Source organism: Pyxicephalus adspersus, chromosome 2 (genome assembly GCF_032062135.1).
Source record: "Pyxicephalus adspersus chromosome 2, UCB_Pads_2.0, whole genome shotgun sequence".
Classification (NCBI taxonomy): domain Eukaryota; kingdom Metazoa; phylum Chordata; class Amphibia; order Anura; family Pyxicephalidae; genus Pyxicephalus; species Pyxicephalus adspersus.
In genome coordinates, this window is record NC_092859.1 from 133230884 (window position 1) to 133248730 (window position 17847).

Sequence of the window (17847 nt, forward strand, 5' to 3'; positions counted from 1 at the left end):
AAAACTTACCTGACTTTTCAGAACTATTTATTATCACCTCTCCTCACTCCAGCATCTTTACCTGGTTCTCTCAGGATCTTATGCCATTTTGATGAGCCAAACTGGGATGGTACAATATATTAATTTAAATGCCTGTTAAGTTATGTGAGTTTAGATTTAATTGGTGTAACAAGAAATAAAATTTAAGGTATAAACGTGTTTATATAAAGTAGCATATAATGTACAATAAATCATTTTACAGAATCAATACATATAGCTTATTCTCTCATTTCATTTGTCTATTATGAAAACAAAAAATTCTATGTGCTATGCATTACACATGGCAGTGACTTGCTTATTTAATGAGCTGAATTCTTTCCTTTGTGTATTCAACAGTTAGGAGTCAGACCTGACATTGGGTGGTTTTTCATAAGATAGGAAATAGGAAACAGTCAACAGGTGTGACAGGTTAATTACTTCCTCAACAGTCTTAATAATAACTGGGGGACTACAAAGTCATTATCTGTTTTATGATCTATTCTAGTCTTTACAAATATTATATGTGCGTTTATTAAAAAGTAAAGACCATAAAAACAATTGGAAAACCAATCAAATAAAATTAGTCTTTATACCCATAGGCCAATTTTTACTTTCAATCTAATGTTTGTTCGAAGGGGTGCTGAGAATTTCCTGGCTTTGCCCCCTTCCAGATGAAATAGAAAAATGAGTGTGGGGGCATATGACAGCCTAATATCTTAGTATGTAACTGTGCAAATATCAGGTCTTTGCGATTCTTAAAACTGTTTTTTCTTTTAGTGAGAAGCTGTGATGGCAGAGGCAGAAGCACGTTTCATGTCATTGGAGTTACGAGCCGTCATGAAGTTTTTGTTTCTCCAGGGAAAGTCAGCAAAGGACATTCACACTGAGATGTCACAAACACTGGGGGAGAAGTGTCCTTCCTTTCCCTGGAGAAGAAAAACTTCATGACGGCCCGTAACTCAAACAACACGAAACTTGCTTGTGCCTCTGCCATCACAGCTTCTCACTAAAAGTATACAAATTAAATAAATAAATAAAAGTATACAAATAAAATAAATACAAATTGGTATGCACACAGGTTACTGCTACTAAAATAATAGATTTCACTGCTGACCCTGTAAATACAATATTGGCCTGTTTATTTACATTTTCCTAATCCATGGTGGCTAAAACTGTCATATATCATCCCTACCTTGACACAATGGGCCTGATTTATTAAGAGGGTATGCTTTCATCAGTAACGCAGGGTGCTTCAGCAAACCTGGAATGGATTTCCTAAAAGTAATGTATTTGTTAGCAAATGTTTTCAATCCTGGACCAAATCCATTCCAGGTTTGCTGGATCACCCAGCTTCACTGATAAAAGTGTATCCTCTCCTGCCTTGGAAAGCTTTGATAAATCAGGCCACATAACTCAATAGTTTAGAGGGATGTCCGCATATTAGGCCATATGATGCGTATAAGAGATCTAACCATCTCCGAAAACCAAGATCTTACCCAAATACAAGTTCAGGTACATGGTTGTATTCATTGAGCATAAGTCATTCCTATCACGTTGCCTAAAAGACCCATTTGACTTCCCTGCACTGATGGACTACATGTGTATGCTAGAATTCTACGAATAAAAAAATAATCTTCATGTTTCATTTGGAGAGAGTGATAAGGGTTTATGAAATATTTTCTTTTACATTTAAATTTAGAAAGCTTTTTTTTAAGGTTTGAAACTCAAAACACAACATTCCTATGCCCATTTAAAGAATCAAATTTTCTGCAGACATCCCTTTTTTCCAAATATATGTTTCCTTTTAAGAAAATGTGGGAGGCCTGGATGTTATTTTCTCCTCAGCTTTGACTTACTTTGGAATAAAAAAAGTATTTTCTGCCACAGTTAGATGTTCTTCTAATGTAAAATGCATACACCTGTGTTATTATTCAGTCACATAGCCCACAGCACTACTCCAGTCACACGATACTCCCAACATCTGTCTCCACCAGTGTAATGTCTTGTTTTTTTCTTTCCATAGGAGAAGAGACAGTAATTGCTATACCTCATGGAAGCCGCAGCGTGAGAATTACAGTAAAGGGACCGGCGCACGTTTGTATGGACTATTTTATGATATATTTGATACATTTTTAAATATATGATTTATCATGGTGCAAAGGTCTGCTTGTGTCAAAAATACCTTTAGAAATACCTTCTAGAAGAAACATTCAGCCTTGGGATGTTGATCCTGGTGTTAGAGAAAGGGTTAATAGGCTTGGTGTCACCTGTTTTCCAGCTCTCCTGGAAGTTCTGAGGTTAGAGGGATTAGTTATAATTACTAAGCGGTGATCCGCCACAATCTTCTGTCCTTGGGAACGCCGGGCATAGTGACTCTCCGGCAATGGAGAGATCAGTTTCTAAATTTGAAGCACACATTTTGGGACTCCACACTTGGCTTTCAAGCCTGGTAAATTAAATCTTTATGAAACCTTGGCAATAGTGACTACTCAATGGGTGGCAAAACCAGTGTTACCAAACCTGTAAATGCAAGGACACAAGCAGCAGGAATTATGTCTCATACTCTTTTTTCCAATAGATTTAATTTCCAAGTGAAATGCCACCACACCCTTGTTCCATAAGAGTAAGCTCCAGCGGACCTTTTCTGCAAAACACAGCTGACCCCTTTGTCCGTAGAACAGAACAGCGAGCGCTGTATTAACGTACCCCATAGATGCAATAACAAGATTTTAGCATACCTATGAGTGCATACGGGTTCACTTTGCTATATATAATTTCAATAAAAATCATAGGGGGCTACTTATAAAACACAGAATCTGACATTCACTAAAATATTCTCTAATGAATCTTACAGGTCCATGTGTTTCAATAGCAGGAATTGATTCTCCACCAGGGAATGTTTCAGTGAATGTCAGATTGGATTCTTTATAAATACAACAAAGAACACGATAATGTAAAAGTAAAATGATTTATTAGGTAATACTGTACTTTGCCAAGGCTGGGCCCAAATAGCAGGTTCATTTTAATACCTAGGTCTCTTCCTGTATATACTTGGTCAGTAAGGAGAAATTATAGTACTTCTAGGTATAGAAAAGCATAGTGACGGGTCCAATGACAACAAATAGGGCCTGATTTAATAAAGCTTTCCAAGGCTGGAGAAGATAAACTTTTATCAGTGAACCTGGGTGATCCAGCAAACCTGTAATGGATCTGGTCCAAGATTGAAAACATTTGCTACAAATAGCAAATGACTTTTAGGAAACCCATTCCAGATTGGATGGATTACTCAGGTTCACTAATGAAAGTGTATCCTCTCCAGCCTTGGAGAGATTTATTAAATCAGGCCCATTGGATCTAAAAGAAAAGCAGTGTGGAAGCTCTGATGCTGTGCACCAATGCTCACATAAGGCTTGTTCCTCTCTTCCATCAGGAAATGTAGCAGGGATTGTATCTGCAAAGGGGACTATTTTTTTATATATGAAAAACTGTGTGCTTTCAGTTTGGAAAGCCGTAAAATACTTGTAAACGTTATACATTCTATTTCAGCAAGTTAAAATACTGATAAACTAATACAATTGTCCAAGCAAAGCTAAGAAAACATAAAGTGAAGGAGATATTGATACCAATGTCTGCCTACACAATACCATGGGTTCTTCAAACCTATTATGCCCCAAGACATATATGTATACATCTCACATAACATATTGTCCACAACATAACACATTACTATAAAAGAACATGAATGTGTATAGCCATATAGATAAAAACTATACCCAGATTACATGTTAATGCAGTCTTTTTCAGCATTGCAAAATAGATTAAGGGGTAGAGATAAATAACGTGGACATACACTGCTAAATGCACACCACAGCATAAAAAGAAAACTCAAATGAATATAAAGAATATAGAAAAGCCAGAAGGGGAGAAGTCGAATCAGCCCTGAAATAATATATGTAGGGTAAGACTCTTGAGGGACACAAATGTTAAACTTGTGAGGGTTGGACAGAAAAATTAGGACTGAGGGAGGATAGAATTGGCTAAGAGAAAGGGGAAAGTAGAGATTAGAATGGAAAAAAAGGTTAGTCAGGAAAAGAAAAGCTTAAAATGAAATAGAGTAAATCAGAGTAAGCTCTGACATTTAGCGGGGTATAGGATGGGGAGTGGAGAAAAGTAGGAAAGTCTTGTAAGGTGGTCAAAACGGTGGCAACGTGATCTGTGATTTGTAAACGGAATACACATAAATGTGGGATGTTTGAGAAGCATATAACCACAACATGTTGTCAAATTGTAATTAATGAAAACAGCCACAGTTAAAAGCTATCTTAGGCTAAGTGCTTGTTCTTAGTTGGGAAGGTTTAAAGCTCCGTCCTTTAATTTCCTTTACCACTCCCCCCAAGACCCTCATTCCCTACACCAGTATACATCAATGCAAGTAACTTCAGGTCAATCCAACCCTGGGTAAATGATTTGTCAGTGTTTTTAAATAGAGAGTTAGGAGCACTCAAAACCTATTTTTTTCAAACTTCCCTACCCATCTTCTTATGTCTTTTGAAACCATCACTACTTCCCACCACTACCTATTTCCCATTCTATTGTGTGTAAATTCCCCCACCTACTAGATCGTAAGCTCTTTGGGGCATGGTCCTCTCCTCCTGTATCACTGTCTGTATTAGTCTGTCATTTGCAACCCCTATTTAATGTCCAGCGCTGCGTAATATGTTGGCAGTATATAAAGTCATATATAGTCATATATTAGTCAGATGATAGCTTACAGCAGAAATCAACACCTAAAATTGACCAGGAGGTAGAAGTTCTTGTCAGAAGAGAAATGCAAAGTCTGTTTTGCCAAAATAAAAACTTTTCCTCTGCTCATGGTGGCTTTTTAGTGTACTGCATCATGCAACCTGGTTCCATACCTGGCACCACCATATATAGACCTAGACATTAGGGGTCAATGTAACTCTTGTGCACCAGCAAGAATTACATCATCAGTGGTTAACCGGTGGCAGAAGAGAATTGCTATGCACTTGTGTCGGCAGCAAAGACAGTGGCTTTGGGGGATACAGTGGTGAGAGGTTCCTGGACCACTGCAAGGAGTCTACAAAAAGGTGTATGCCATAATCCCCTAGTATGCCGATTATGTTTTTTTCAGATTTTTTCCTTCTATGTTTCTTGGACAGCTTACTCCTAGTACGAGCAATATAAACAATTCTTCCTTCACATACTGTCACACCTAAGCCCCATTAGCAAAATAATTTTTTTTATATAAAGGTTTTAATAATTTAGTTTACATCAATACAATTATTATATAAATAGCATTCCCTCCAGAAATATAGTTTAATTATAAACTTTCCAGCTGAGAAATAATAGGAAACTTTTTAAAGCCTAAATGGCTCAGTAGACCAGTGAAAAATATTTAGTGTCTATGAATCTGCAAAGTATATTACATTTACTGATGTGTTCCCCAGATCTGATCTTGAGATGATGGAAAAATGTACAAAAAAATTATGTGCCCTATTTGCAAAAGGTTATTCCCTTTCGTGTATTAAAATGGTTGGAAAATGACAAAAACGCATGTGCACAGACAGTAGGTAAGATCAAAGACTGCATCATTTAGGTAATAGATTAAATGGCTGAAAATTTCCCAGGACAGTGTTGCACAGGTGTCCTGGAAGACAGTGTCCTCTTTGGATATCTTTAGCTTAGTGCAGACCTACTAAGTGATATACTGTTCTAAAACTGGGGGAGTTTTATTTTAATTCAGAACTATAAACTTCATGTAGTTACATTAGTTACATATAAGCTTCTATTCAGGGGTGGCATCTAAAGCCATTGGCTCTCCCCAGACATCCTATATAATAACTATCAACTAGAAAACTGTTCAGTTAGTGCCAGATATTAGTATATCTCTTTTAATTATCACCTATAGTAATTATTTGATCATCAAAAAAGAGCTGGTGAATATTTTTAATTTTACAGTTATAACATGGTAATTTAGTTTGTTGAATCCTAATAATTTCACCAACTTAGAGTATATATTGAAAGCTCATCAATGAAAATACTTATTTCGAAAACATTCAAAAAAAGTAACTACAAATGGCCCCTTTCAGATTTGCAGTAAACCACAATGTCGTGCTGCATGCTCAACCACATGCCTCACTAATTCTATTTAACTGCATGGGAGAGGTCGGGAACCACTTGCGCGCTTGTATCTGCATTGCAATGGGGGTTGCGGCACGGTTCCTGGAAGAGTAGCATATTGCTATCTTGATTTTTTCTCTTCCTCCAAAAACAAACACAAGGCAATCCATGCAAACACGTCGACTTGTGTTGCAGTTTGCCACTTCTGGATGCATAGAAGCAGTATGCTATGCACTTTGGACGGCTCACCCATGCAGTTTTCCACCACATATCTGAAAGGGTCCTAAAGAGAACCCATACATACATCAAACATGCCCAAATAGGATTTAAAGGATTATTAACTGACAGCAGAGGACATCAAAACATACCTGTTACTTGAGAAATTGATTATCCAGTACCTCCCAAGCCTCCCAACTATAGAATATTATGCGTGCCCCCATGTGACAATGTACCAGCCCTCGGAAGCTGGCTTGTTTTCTACTAAAAGAAAGCAAAGAAACAGCCAGTTAGTCGGTCAGTCTGGCTGCACTGATGCTGTAAAATGAGGAATGTGCTCACAGCTTTGTCAGCTTACTTCTGAGACTGTTAAGAGCATCCCTTTCATCCATAGGTTTTCTATAAGGGCCTACAAGCATCTCAGATAGTTTGCCATTGGTCTGGGCATAGTTGTTCTTGTGTCTGTAAATATTACTCAGATTCAGTAGAAATTTGGGGTAAAACTGGGTGGCAAGATCATAGTTACCAGTAGGTAGCTTTTGGCACTGGTTGTCTGAGGCTGGACTAGGTGACTATGCCTACCTTTCAGAATGCCATAGACACTTCTAGCCAATGGATGGGGGGTCAAAAGTATTCAGTGATGTTTTTTTTTTTTAGCTGAACACTACTCTTTTGCAAATATAAGGCCAGGACAGGGTTATTTAACCTTTCCCCAAACACAGAAACCTTCAGCTGATCCAAGCATGCACCTAGAAAAAGAGTCCTTCTGGTGTTGACTTAACTTGGCCTGTACTTTGTTATTTATGGTCAGCTAAAGTGTTAAACAAGTTTATAGAGTTCTTCAGAGGAACCAATTGTTATGTTCTGCTGTTTCTGTTTTGTGTTGACTATGTCTTATTGCATTTCATTTTGTTTTATAGTCATTGAGTCAAAAACATTGCAAGGGGAAACTGGGGAGCACAGCTTTACCACACCTGGAAGTTATGCCATAGAAAACACAACGGTGGAATTTCAGAAAGGATCTGAAAGGGAAATTTTAAAAATGCCAGGTCCACTGAGAGCCGATTTCATCATTAAGGTAATTCAGAAAGTGTTAGCATTATTGAGATTGGTTCACACGCAAACCCTACGTTCTAGCTTGGCTTCCATTTCTAACCCAGACAAGTATTGATGCTAGTAAATAAACACGATAATGCATTAGCAATGGTCAATGCAATTGTTAATAACCTCAGGCTGAGAAAACTTATTCATGTACTCACATATGGGTTGATATACTTTGTTTGCCAACACTGACTTTTACTCCCAGTCTAGCCTTAAAAATGTAAAATGAAATCATTTGAAATATTTTGTGTAAACATTAATCTCCAAAGTAAATCTCTAAGTAAATTATAATGTGTTATTTTCAAAGTGGAGTAAAAAATATATCACAAAGGGTGTACAGTCCCCCAATGAGTGATTTTAATCCAAGGATGCAGGCAATGGTAATTCTTCGCTTCCTTACATTACTCTTTTCTTGGATTTTCCTACAAAAATCAGACTTTCTTTGCCATGTTTCCATAATCTTTTTTTACAACTTCTAATTAGGAGCTAAATTAAGTTTTCTGAGCAAAAAGCTTTCCAAAAATGTCTCTGGAGGTAGCATGGAAAGGACATATCTGGCAAACCTGTTTGGACCCGTGTGCATGACCCTTAGTAAATTAAATCGTTTTATATGCATAATTCTTAATTACAACCTACCAGTCATTAAAAAGAAAGCTCTATTTTTTCCGTCAGCTAAGAATCTTTTCCCATTGTTAATATCGCTTCCAAGATTTTTATGATTATTTTTATATTTTATTGCTTGACACAGAAATATTGTTGAGGCACAAGCTCTTTTTTGCTGTTTAATAAAGAAACTATTTACCCAGAATTCTTAGCCACAGAATATACATCCAGTTTGATGACTGGGCTTAGGTCTAGTTACACTCATAACATGCTGAAGTACCATGTGGTTGCTAGAATCAACATTTAGGCATGTGCTCTTGAACTAAATAGTAATTTGCAATCTATGGTGGGATTTGTCATAAATGGGAAGGTCTGCTCATATAACCCAGCAATAAAATATATACATTTACAAGAAAGAAGAATTAGGAAAAAACATGATTAAAAGTAACATAGTAACATGTATTGATTGGAGCTTATTTATTGAAAAGAGGCAGAGAACGCTTTTTTCCTTTGCATCCAATTAGAGCCAGTACAGATTGGTAAAAGCTAAACTAAAATAAATTACTGTTGAGATTCCACATGAAATCCTGGAATCAGCAAATCATTTATTCTTGCTCATAGAAACAAATATATTCACTGTTAATGTGTAGCTAAACTATTACAGAAAGTAGAGATGGTGTCCCTCCTGCAATAAAGTAGCCTTACCTACCTGATCACAGTTTTTTAAATACAGTCACCTCTCCCAATTATATCGTTGGTGCCATGTCCTATTTTTTGGTTTTGGTCTTTATCTTGATTGGTTTGGCTGGGATGACGTAACTCGTGCACAGCTCAATTACTGTCCCTTTCTGCAATAAACACCTGCATGTTCGCACATTTTTAAACTGGAACTTTAGACCCGTTTTAGTGACAACACGTAAGAATATACAAAGGCTCAACTCAGATGTGGTGGGTGTGCAGCACAGAGTCTTTTCCACACATTCTCACATTCTAAGAGGCTTATGTCACAACACGTTTAAGTTTTATAGGTGTTTTAGTGTGCTCTCCAGACCCTCTTATACTCTGACACCACACAGAGTTTTTCTCAGAAAACACTGTGGCTTTTGTGCCCTTATAGTGAAGATTGGTGTCACTACAACACCCTCATCCATAGAGCCCCCCATCTATTGTGCAAAATGTCCTTTTAGTTTGTAAGCTTTTCATCATGGGGCTCTCTTCTTCTTTCTTATTTTGTGTATGTCTCTGATATGCAACACCTATATATAGTACAGAGCTTAGTAGTAAGCTGGCGGTATAAAATAAATGTTGATTATTAATAAAAAAAAATTTTACTAGTTCAACTACTAACCTCCTGCTGCTTCCCCTCTGCTGGATTAATAATGTTTTGGTTATCACTATTAACCACCCAAAAGTCGACATCCCGCTGTTTTTTTCCAAAAATGCGCTATTGAGAAATATACATACTTATCCAACAAACTAAATGAGAGAGATGCAATAATTATAAATAAGCTGGACATATACATATACATAGCATAGACAAATTATAATAGGTAAGTAAGCAAGCCAAAACCAATTTAAAAAAACATGAGAGATAATATAAATAGATAGACGAGAGAAAACAAAAAAAAAAAATGTAAAATAATAAAGGGTGTGTTGTGGAATCAAAGTGCGTCAGAAAAACTGTTCGGAAAATACCGAACCTATGTATTAAAATGTTCATTCAGACTTCCCTGTTTTAAATACTTATTAACTTATTCTGTTTCTGGAAGTTCTTGGTGTTGCCCATCTTTCCCATATGAACACCTTTTGTTACGTTCTCCACAATAGTAAACTAAGGATCTGTCAGGAAGAATAGACCCACTTTACCCTCAATAAGGCCACAAGAAGTGAATAATCCCAGGGTAAAAAGTAAAAGTAAAAGAATTTTAGGTGGTTTAAATTTCCAAAACATACTAAAACTGTAAGTTTGGTTATATTATTGTACTGTTTGGTTATGTTAAAGTATTGCACCCATTTAATGCACAGATTAGGTATATAAAACAAATTAATATATAGATTTTTGTTTCTCTCCAGACCAGGTATGTCTCCCCTAAGGACAGTGTTGTGCAGTTTTTTTTCTACCAGCCCATTAGTCACCAGTGGAGACAGACAGACTTCTTTCCATGCACTGTAACCTGTGGAGGTGGTGAGTAACTGAGACATATTTCTTTTAAAATGACACACTATTTAAACAAATGGCATATATTCCACATAAATGTATGTTTAAACACATAAGACCACTTTCTACCACTCCACCCCACTCAAGAACAAAATGGTTGAAATGATGGAAACTTGTGATTATCTAAGCAGGGTGTGAAAATGTCTTCCTAACTGTGTGTGTGGTAATTTGTTTCATATTTAAATGTTCATCCTGCCTTATGCAGGGGGTAAGTTCAGTTAGAATGATTCATGAATGGAGTAACTCCCTTTGACGTCAGAAGGATTTACAGAATTGCATTTGTGTAAAGCACAGAAGCTGCTTGTTGTATTAAAACGGTTTGCTGAGACGTGACGGTGTACCAGACGATATACATATTATAGACACCCTTCCTATGGGCACTTAGGAGATATTTGAGAGTTATAAAAATAAATTGCCTCATATAATCCTAGCTTTGTATGGAATGTAGCTAGAATTATCTTTAGCTTTAATGTGATGGCGAGACATGAAGAGGAAATTGAAGCAAAAATGTATACTTCTGTCAGCAGCAGATCCAGGACAAGAACCTCTGGCACCCAAGGTGAAGATGCCAATGTGTGGCTCATCCTGAACCGAGATGAAACTTGCATATCTGTAAAAAGTACCTAGGATAAAAAATGGCAGCCTTTGTTCTCTAGACCAAACACATGGAATGGGGATACATTAATAGATGCCTGAAGTGGACCTTTTAGTAAGTGATGGAAGGTTCACTTCTCTGTCAGCTCCCTGCCATCCAAATAAAATAAAAAAAAAAAAACAGATATAAAATAAATAAAACATTCTCCCAGCTTCCCTTACTTTCAGGATGGGCAGGTGACGTCACCATACATAACTGTTGCCTCCAGTGATAGCTGGACACTTGAAATCCCACTAAAATTAATTCCAGCCCATTGAACACATAACATTTTATATGTTAAACAGGGCCAAGTTCCAATAACATTATCGTACCCAACATTTGTTCTTCTATCTGGAAACAAAAGTAGTCAAACTCTTCAATAATAAATATTTCAATCAGTGATTTGTTCCTTTAGAAGAATAGAAGCACTGATATTATCTTTCTACATGAAGTTTTTTGATACTATAAAAAGCACACAACACTAAAAGGCATACAAACAAGACCTTTCACAGCGATGAATACTAAGTAGGAGTGGCATGGTTCTCTAGCACTTTTGCCTTTGCAGTGCTAGTCTGAGGATTGAATCTTGGTGTGGACATTATCTGCATGGAGTTTGCATGTTCTCCCTGTGTTTGCGTGGGTTTCCTCCCACATTACAAAAACATGCAGTTGAGTTAATTGTGTTCTTCTTAAAACTATCCTTAGTTATGACATATGACTACGGTAGGGACCGTAGATCTTAAACCCTTTTGAGAGACAGCTAGTGATATGACTATGAACTTTGTAAAGCGCTGTGTAATATGTTGGGGCTATATCAATAAGTAAATAAGGGCTAAAGAGAGGCTATTTTTCTTCATAATTTGCACATAACATTTATAAATAAAGCCTATGCTTATACATAAATATTCCAGGACTGAGTTCATTGTTTGATAGTTGGGGCAGGAGTCAGCTTTGGCAATTCGGGGACATGAGAGGTTCCCCAGCGGTACGCTCCCCTAATCCTTTAATCATTTAGCAAGCATGCATATTCAAGGAAGTGACACCTTATAGGAACTACAAATCAAATACTGTTTTATGGACTGCTGCAAGACTTTTGTGACTCCCTTGGTATAGAATATTGCCGAAGATGTACTTTTCCTGAGCAACATAAAGAAACAAAATTCCATGTGTGTGCAGTTTGCTTTTTTTTTGCAGGGGGTGGGAAGGGGCATTATAAGGATAGCGGGCCTGAGCAACTCTCAGTTTACATGAGACCAAGATGCAGAAATGCTTGTGGTTTAGGAAACTTTCAGATGCATACAGCTTGTAATTGTGATAATAATGGCTGCTTTCCTCTATTGTGTCAAATTTGCAGGATATCAGCTGAACTCTGCTGAGTGTGTTGACATTCGCTATAATCGTACTGTCCCAGAACACTACTGCCAATATTATCCCGAGAATAAGAAGCCTAAACCTAAGCTGAAGGAGTGTAACATGGATCCTTGCCCATCCAGGTTGGTACATAAGCCTGCAGATTTATATACGTGATTGTTGAGTCCAGATTGGCAGAAAACAGGTTAATAAATCTGGTCTACTGTTAAGTAGATTCACGCTGTATGAGCTGTGCAGGCTGTCACTGTGCCCATCTTATTGGAATTCTAGAACCGGAGAGGAAGTGGAGCCTGACATAGTAACAGCCAAGGAAACACTCCAGAATATTTCCACTTCCTTCATCATTTCCTTAATTCCACATTGAACACACCTCAGCCTGTACTTGGGACACATATGTGGTTAGCCTGAGAAAATGCAAACTATGAGTCGATTTTACATGAAATTTCTCAAGACATGAAGTAAGACCACCTCTGTCTGGACATTGTTGTCTGCAGGGAAGCACGCATGGCTGCTTCGTCGGTCCAAATTATACCATTCATTAGAAGTTTGGCTGTATTTGTATGATCAGATGTCCAGACTGAGTGCTGCTTCCTCTCAAAAAAAAAACATTAATCCTGTGCAATTGCAATTCTAAAATTCAGCATGTATCCCAACAATCTTTTGATCCATAGCTTTGGATTGAAGTGTTGATTTGTCAGGTCCTCCGCCCATCTTAGGACTTTATTGATTCTTTCCTTTCAACTCCTAGAAGGAAATTTGAACAATATAATAATGGTAAAGTGATGAAAACATAATGAGTGTATGACATTTATACATTTTTATGTTTTTATAGCATACATTTAATGTTCTTGTTCAATATTTTTGTTTGAAAATGTGTAGATGGGAACAAAGGTGGAATTGTTTCTGGTACTGTAAGTAGGATATACTGATTTTGATAACAAAAGGGATGGAAAAGCAAAAACGGAAGAGGGAGATGAGAAAGGAAAGGGGAGTAGACCAACTAAATACTTGGTTGGATTTAAAACATATTATATACATATATATATATATATATATATATATATATATATATACATACATCATCCTTTTGAAATGCACAGGAATGGCTTCTTCTTGAAGGGGATTGTATTGAACCATGTTTTAATAACTAGGAGTTCAAGATCCTGTGCAGACCTATTACATTTTTTAATGAATATTTTTTTTCTGTTCAAACTTAATTGATTTCTGTATTTTTTTTAACTTTTTTTGTATTGTATTGTAATTATGTAGCATACAAGAAACTACATTTTAGAGCTAGTAATTATCTAAAGTCTTAAAACACAGAACTTTGATTAATCACAAATTGTCAACTGAAACCTATTTAGGGAGCTCAACTGATAATCCAAGTAGCCATCAACTTCATCTTCCCCAAAAAGAAGAAATTACTTTTAGGATGGGCAGTGTTGTTTTGGAATTCTTAAACCCCTCAGGGTCATGTCACCTGTCAGTCCTAAAGGGGAGAAGTAGTCCTCCCAGCATTCTAGGGGGTTTTAAGTAATTGTACGGTCAGAGTTTTGGCTGGACAAAGATTTGGGGCATTGCCCTACCTTCTCTGCATTAAAACCTTGCTGATGGGACGGGCATTTGAAATCCTGGCATCTACCTCATCAATTTCTCCATAATCTAGTGCATCCTGTAGTTGTGAATTTGTTATAAGCAATACAATTGATGCTTGTCATTATCATTATAAGCAAGTAAAATAACTTATAACAAAAATACAACCAGTTAATGTTAATATTGCTTCTCACATGCTTTACATTTTATCATACTACTCTTTAAGATACCTGTAAAATTGTGCTGTGTACATTCTGAACCCGAGCACATAGTCAAAGGTTCTTCATCATCTTTAATTATTATTAATATAATATATTATATTAATATTAATATATATAAACAATATTTATTTAGCACCAACATATTGCGCAGCGCTGTACATTCAATAGGGGTTGCAAATGACAGACAGATACCGACAGTGACACAAGAGGAGAGGGCCCTAATCCGAGGAGCTTACAATCTTTAATTGAAATCATTCCTTATTTTTGCTGCCCCCAACCATTTTAAAACAGTAATTCTGCCCATTTGGTTCATCTGTTTTTTATTTCACAATTCCTTGGAAGCAATTTTTTTTTCCTTGCTTTAGTAGTTTCCTCTACCAGCAGTAGATGTCAGAACTAAATCCTAAAAATGCCAGCATGCCGACAGTTGGTCTGACCATAAGTAGACCACCTCTTTGCCTAGTCTACAAGTCCATCAGTGTTCGGCACTTTGGGACTTTAGTAATCCCATTCCATCTTACTGACATTGAAAATTATTGTAGTAATTCTGAAAATACAATTCTGTTCAAAATGTGATGTTATACCTCACAGAAACAAATGTTTCTGCCAACAGCCAAGTCGGAAATGTAAGAATCATATTGGCGTCTGTGGCTCCGGCTCTGACTACAAGGGAGGCTGTAAAACATCAGCAGTTTCAAATGCTTTACTACAATTTCAAACCATAGATGTCTTCTCATAAGTAACAGAAATGGGAACTGTTTGCACTGACAAGAATAACATTGTTATGGGATGTCTAAATGGTTTTATTCACTAAGCACAGACAGCTTAGTGATGTGCAAAATTTAGTAACAGATAGAAAATACTTACATTTTAGGCCCACATAGGAGATTTTGTAGCTGCAGTTTGTAGCAGGCGCAGAATTATTCTTCTGTGTTTGATTGAGCTTCAAGTGTTGAGATAAACAATCGACTTTTTGCAGCATTTGGCATTAGCAACAGAATTATGATCTTTAGACTTAACTTATGCTTCCTTCTGGTGATGACCATGGCACCCTACCAGTTCGTAGCTGCATGGATAAACATTGTAGGCACAGAAACTCTGAGACTAGCTACAAATTGCAAGGAGAAATTAGCAGAGAGATTTGTAGCTGCTACAGATAACTGATAGGTTGACATGGTCCTTATATTATATCTAAAGCCAATTTGTGAATTTGGGGTAGAGTATGGCATGGATAAGCCCCAAATCATCTGGATTTTTCTCTATATAATTTCTCAAGATAGAACAGGAAAAGAAGAAAAACTCTTTAGTTAGATAAATCCTTGTAGAGAGTTAACCCACTGGAAGATTTCTTTTTTTTTTTTTTTTTTTTTTACCTAAAGCTATGTATGCAAACTCAATTATTGTCGTATGAAACAATCTTTCATTAAAATTTCCAGGGACAAAAGATTGAAAGATTAAGGAACAGCACTGTTCTGTTGTATGGAGAGGGAGGGGGAAGAACAAGCGAGTGGCACCCCACTGCGCTCTCCTCTCTTTACTTTTATTGCACTCATGCATCCTGTGTCGTTTATAGATTTATCAGGACTGAAGTTAGGGCACCTTTGTCAGATTCTCGCCTGAGACAAGCCCAACCATTTATATCGGGCAAGACTTATCTGAGATGTGTGCAGAGCCTTATTTCAGACTTAGTGATAATCTTAAAATAAATATTTTCCACTCACTTTCAGTCCAGGGGGAAAAAATACAAATGCACCAAACCCATCCATATAGCAGGTTTTAGCCTTTCTCTACTTTTTCAGATGAAAAAAAATGGCTTTTAAAACACTTTCAAGATATTTAAATGTAGCCACAAAGTCTTTCCTGATTGCTTGCACTAATTTATGGACTAACCCTACAAAAATAGACTTTCCAACATGTGAACAATTTCTGCATGTTGCATTGCTTATTTCTGGTCTTTCATTTGCTCTGCTGTCTACGCAAGAAGTGTTAATTTGTAAAAAGTTCCATTATTCCAGTATAAGGTAAAAAGAGTAAAGTCAACCATCTGATTGGCTGCCTTGGGAAACAAAACTGCTTTTCTTCTGGCTTAGTTTTTTATAATTGAGTCTGACATTATGTAACTAAAAATATAATTTAAGTATGTGAGATCAGCCTGAATGTTATCTACATGTTCTAACTATAAATAAAGTGATGACCTGCATATGGGAACTTCTGGCAGAAGATTTTTGGTAATGATTTGTTTTATGATTATATTTCATGATTCCTTACATTCTGATTCTGTCTTTTTAGTGATGGGTTTAAAGAGATAATGCCCTATGACCATTTCCAGCCTCTCCCACGGTATGTACCCTTATAAAGCTGTATCTGTAAAACTATGTATAGTGCAAGTGATATTGGACCTAATACTTTACATGTACATTCTTTATCTTGTTCAATATATTTTGTATGTATTTTGTATGTATGCCCTCCCCCACCCCCATTCTACTGATGCTTCCCTTTACTGCACTGCCCATCTAGTTGAATTAATGGTTAAGCTGGCGATGGTGGTTAAATTGGTTCAGGATATTTTCCTGACTTTCTTTAGGGCCCCATAGTACCAAATGAGCAACATTAAATGCCACAACCTACCTTAGTATTTTTGCTGACCATATCAATTCCTTCATGACTGCAGTGTGCCCATCTTCTGATGGCTACTTCCAGCAGCATATCCCACCATGACACAGCACTCAAATGATCTCAAACTGTTTTTTTAACATGGCAGTGAGTTCACTGTACTTGAATGCCCCCACAGTCAACAGATCTCAATCCCCTTTGGGATGTGGTGGAATGGGAGATTCACATGATAGATGCGCAGCCATTAAATCTGCATGATGCTAAAGTGACAGTGTAGGTGACCTAGAAAATGAAGCAATATACTTCTAGTTAAATGCTTAAGTATCTTGGTTTGTCTTGACATTTCTGTTCTAGATGGGAGCACAACCCATGGACAGCATGTTCAGTTTCCTGTGGGGGAGGCACTCAGAGACGCACCATTGTATGTGTGGAAGAGACAATGCATGGAGAAATATTACAGGTGGAGGAATGGAAGTGTATGTATGCTCCAAAACCTGCTGTTATGCAGACCTGCAACCTCTTTGACTGCCCCAAATGGATGGCCATGGAATGGTCACAGGTAAAAGGAACAAACATTTTATAGAACATCATTTGCCATGTTTACTTCATTTTTTTTTCTGCGAAAAACAGTTGGTCGCTGTGCTATGCCAAACATTTTGTTCTTTGGGAATCTTAAGGCCTTAGATTATTTGTGGTATCCTACTATCCCTCTACACCAGTGTTTTTCAATTAGAGTTCCGTGGAACCCCTAGGACTCCTCCAGAGGTTGCTGGGTGTTCCTTAGCAATGGGCAATTTGTGCCTCTAATGTCAGTTTAATTTACCTGACACCAATGATCTATATATATATTAATATATCTGTAAGGGTGACATTCTTTCCACTGGCCAGCAATGTAAGAGTCATTCTTCCTACTGCTTAGTAGGGATGAGCGAGAATTCCTCTGACATTCTCGTGAAAATTTCTTAGAACTTCCGATGGGTCTGCCAAATTTCGGCGAACAGATTTCGCAGACCCATCAGAAGATTGAGGAAATCATTACAGGAAGATTCCCTCCTGTCAGTGTGAGTACCGCAGCTGTGCTCATCAATGAATGCAGCCATGGGAATCATCACAGGATG

General features: G+C 37.1%; 1 protein-coding gene across 1 annotated transcript in view; it reads left to right on the forward strand.

Annotated features, from left to right (window-relative positions):
- ADAMTSL3 (ADAMTS like 3) overlaps window positions 1-17847 on the forward strand; it is a gene marked incomplete in the record, with an annotated part of 213664 nt that overhangs the window by 192876 nt on the left and 2941 nt on the right. The window contains 6 exon segments of the mRNA XM_072402452.1: window positions 2042-2116; window positions 7296-7453; window positions 10153-10264; window positions 12286-12424; window positions 16406-16456; window positions 17084-17288. Of these exon segments, the coding sequence (XP_072258553.1) occupies window positions 2042-2116; window positions 7296-7453; window positions 10153-10264; window positions 12286-12424; window positions 16406-16456; window positions 17084-17288 (740 nt within the window).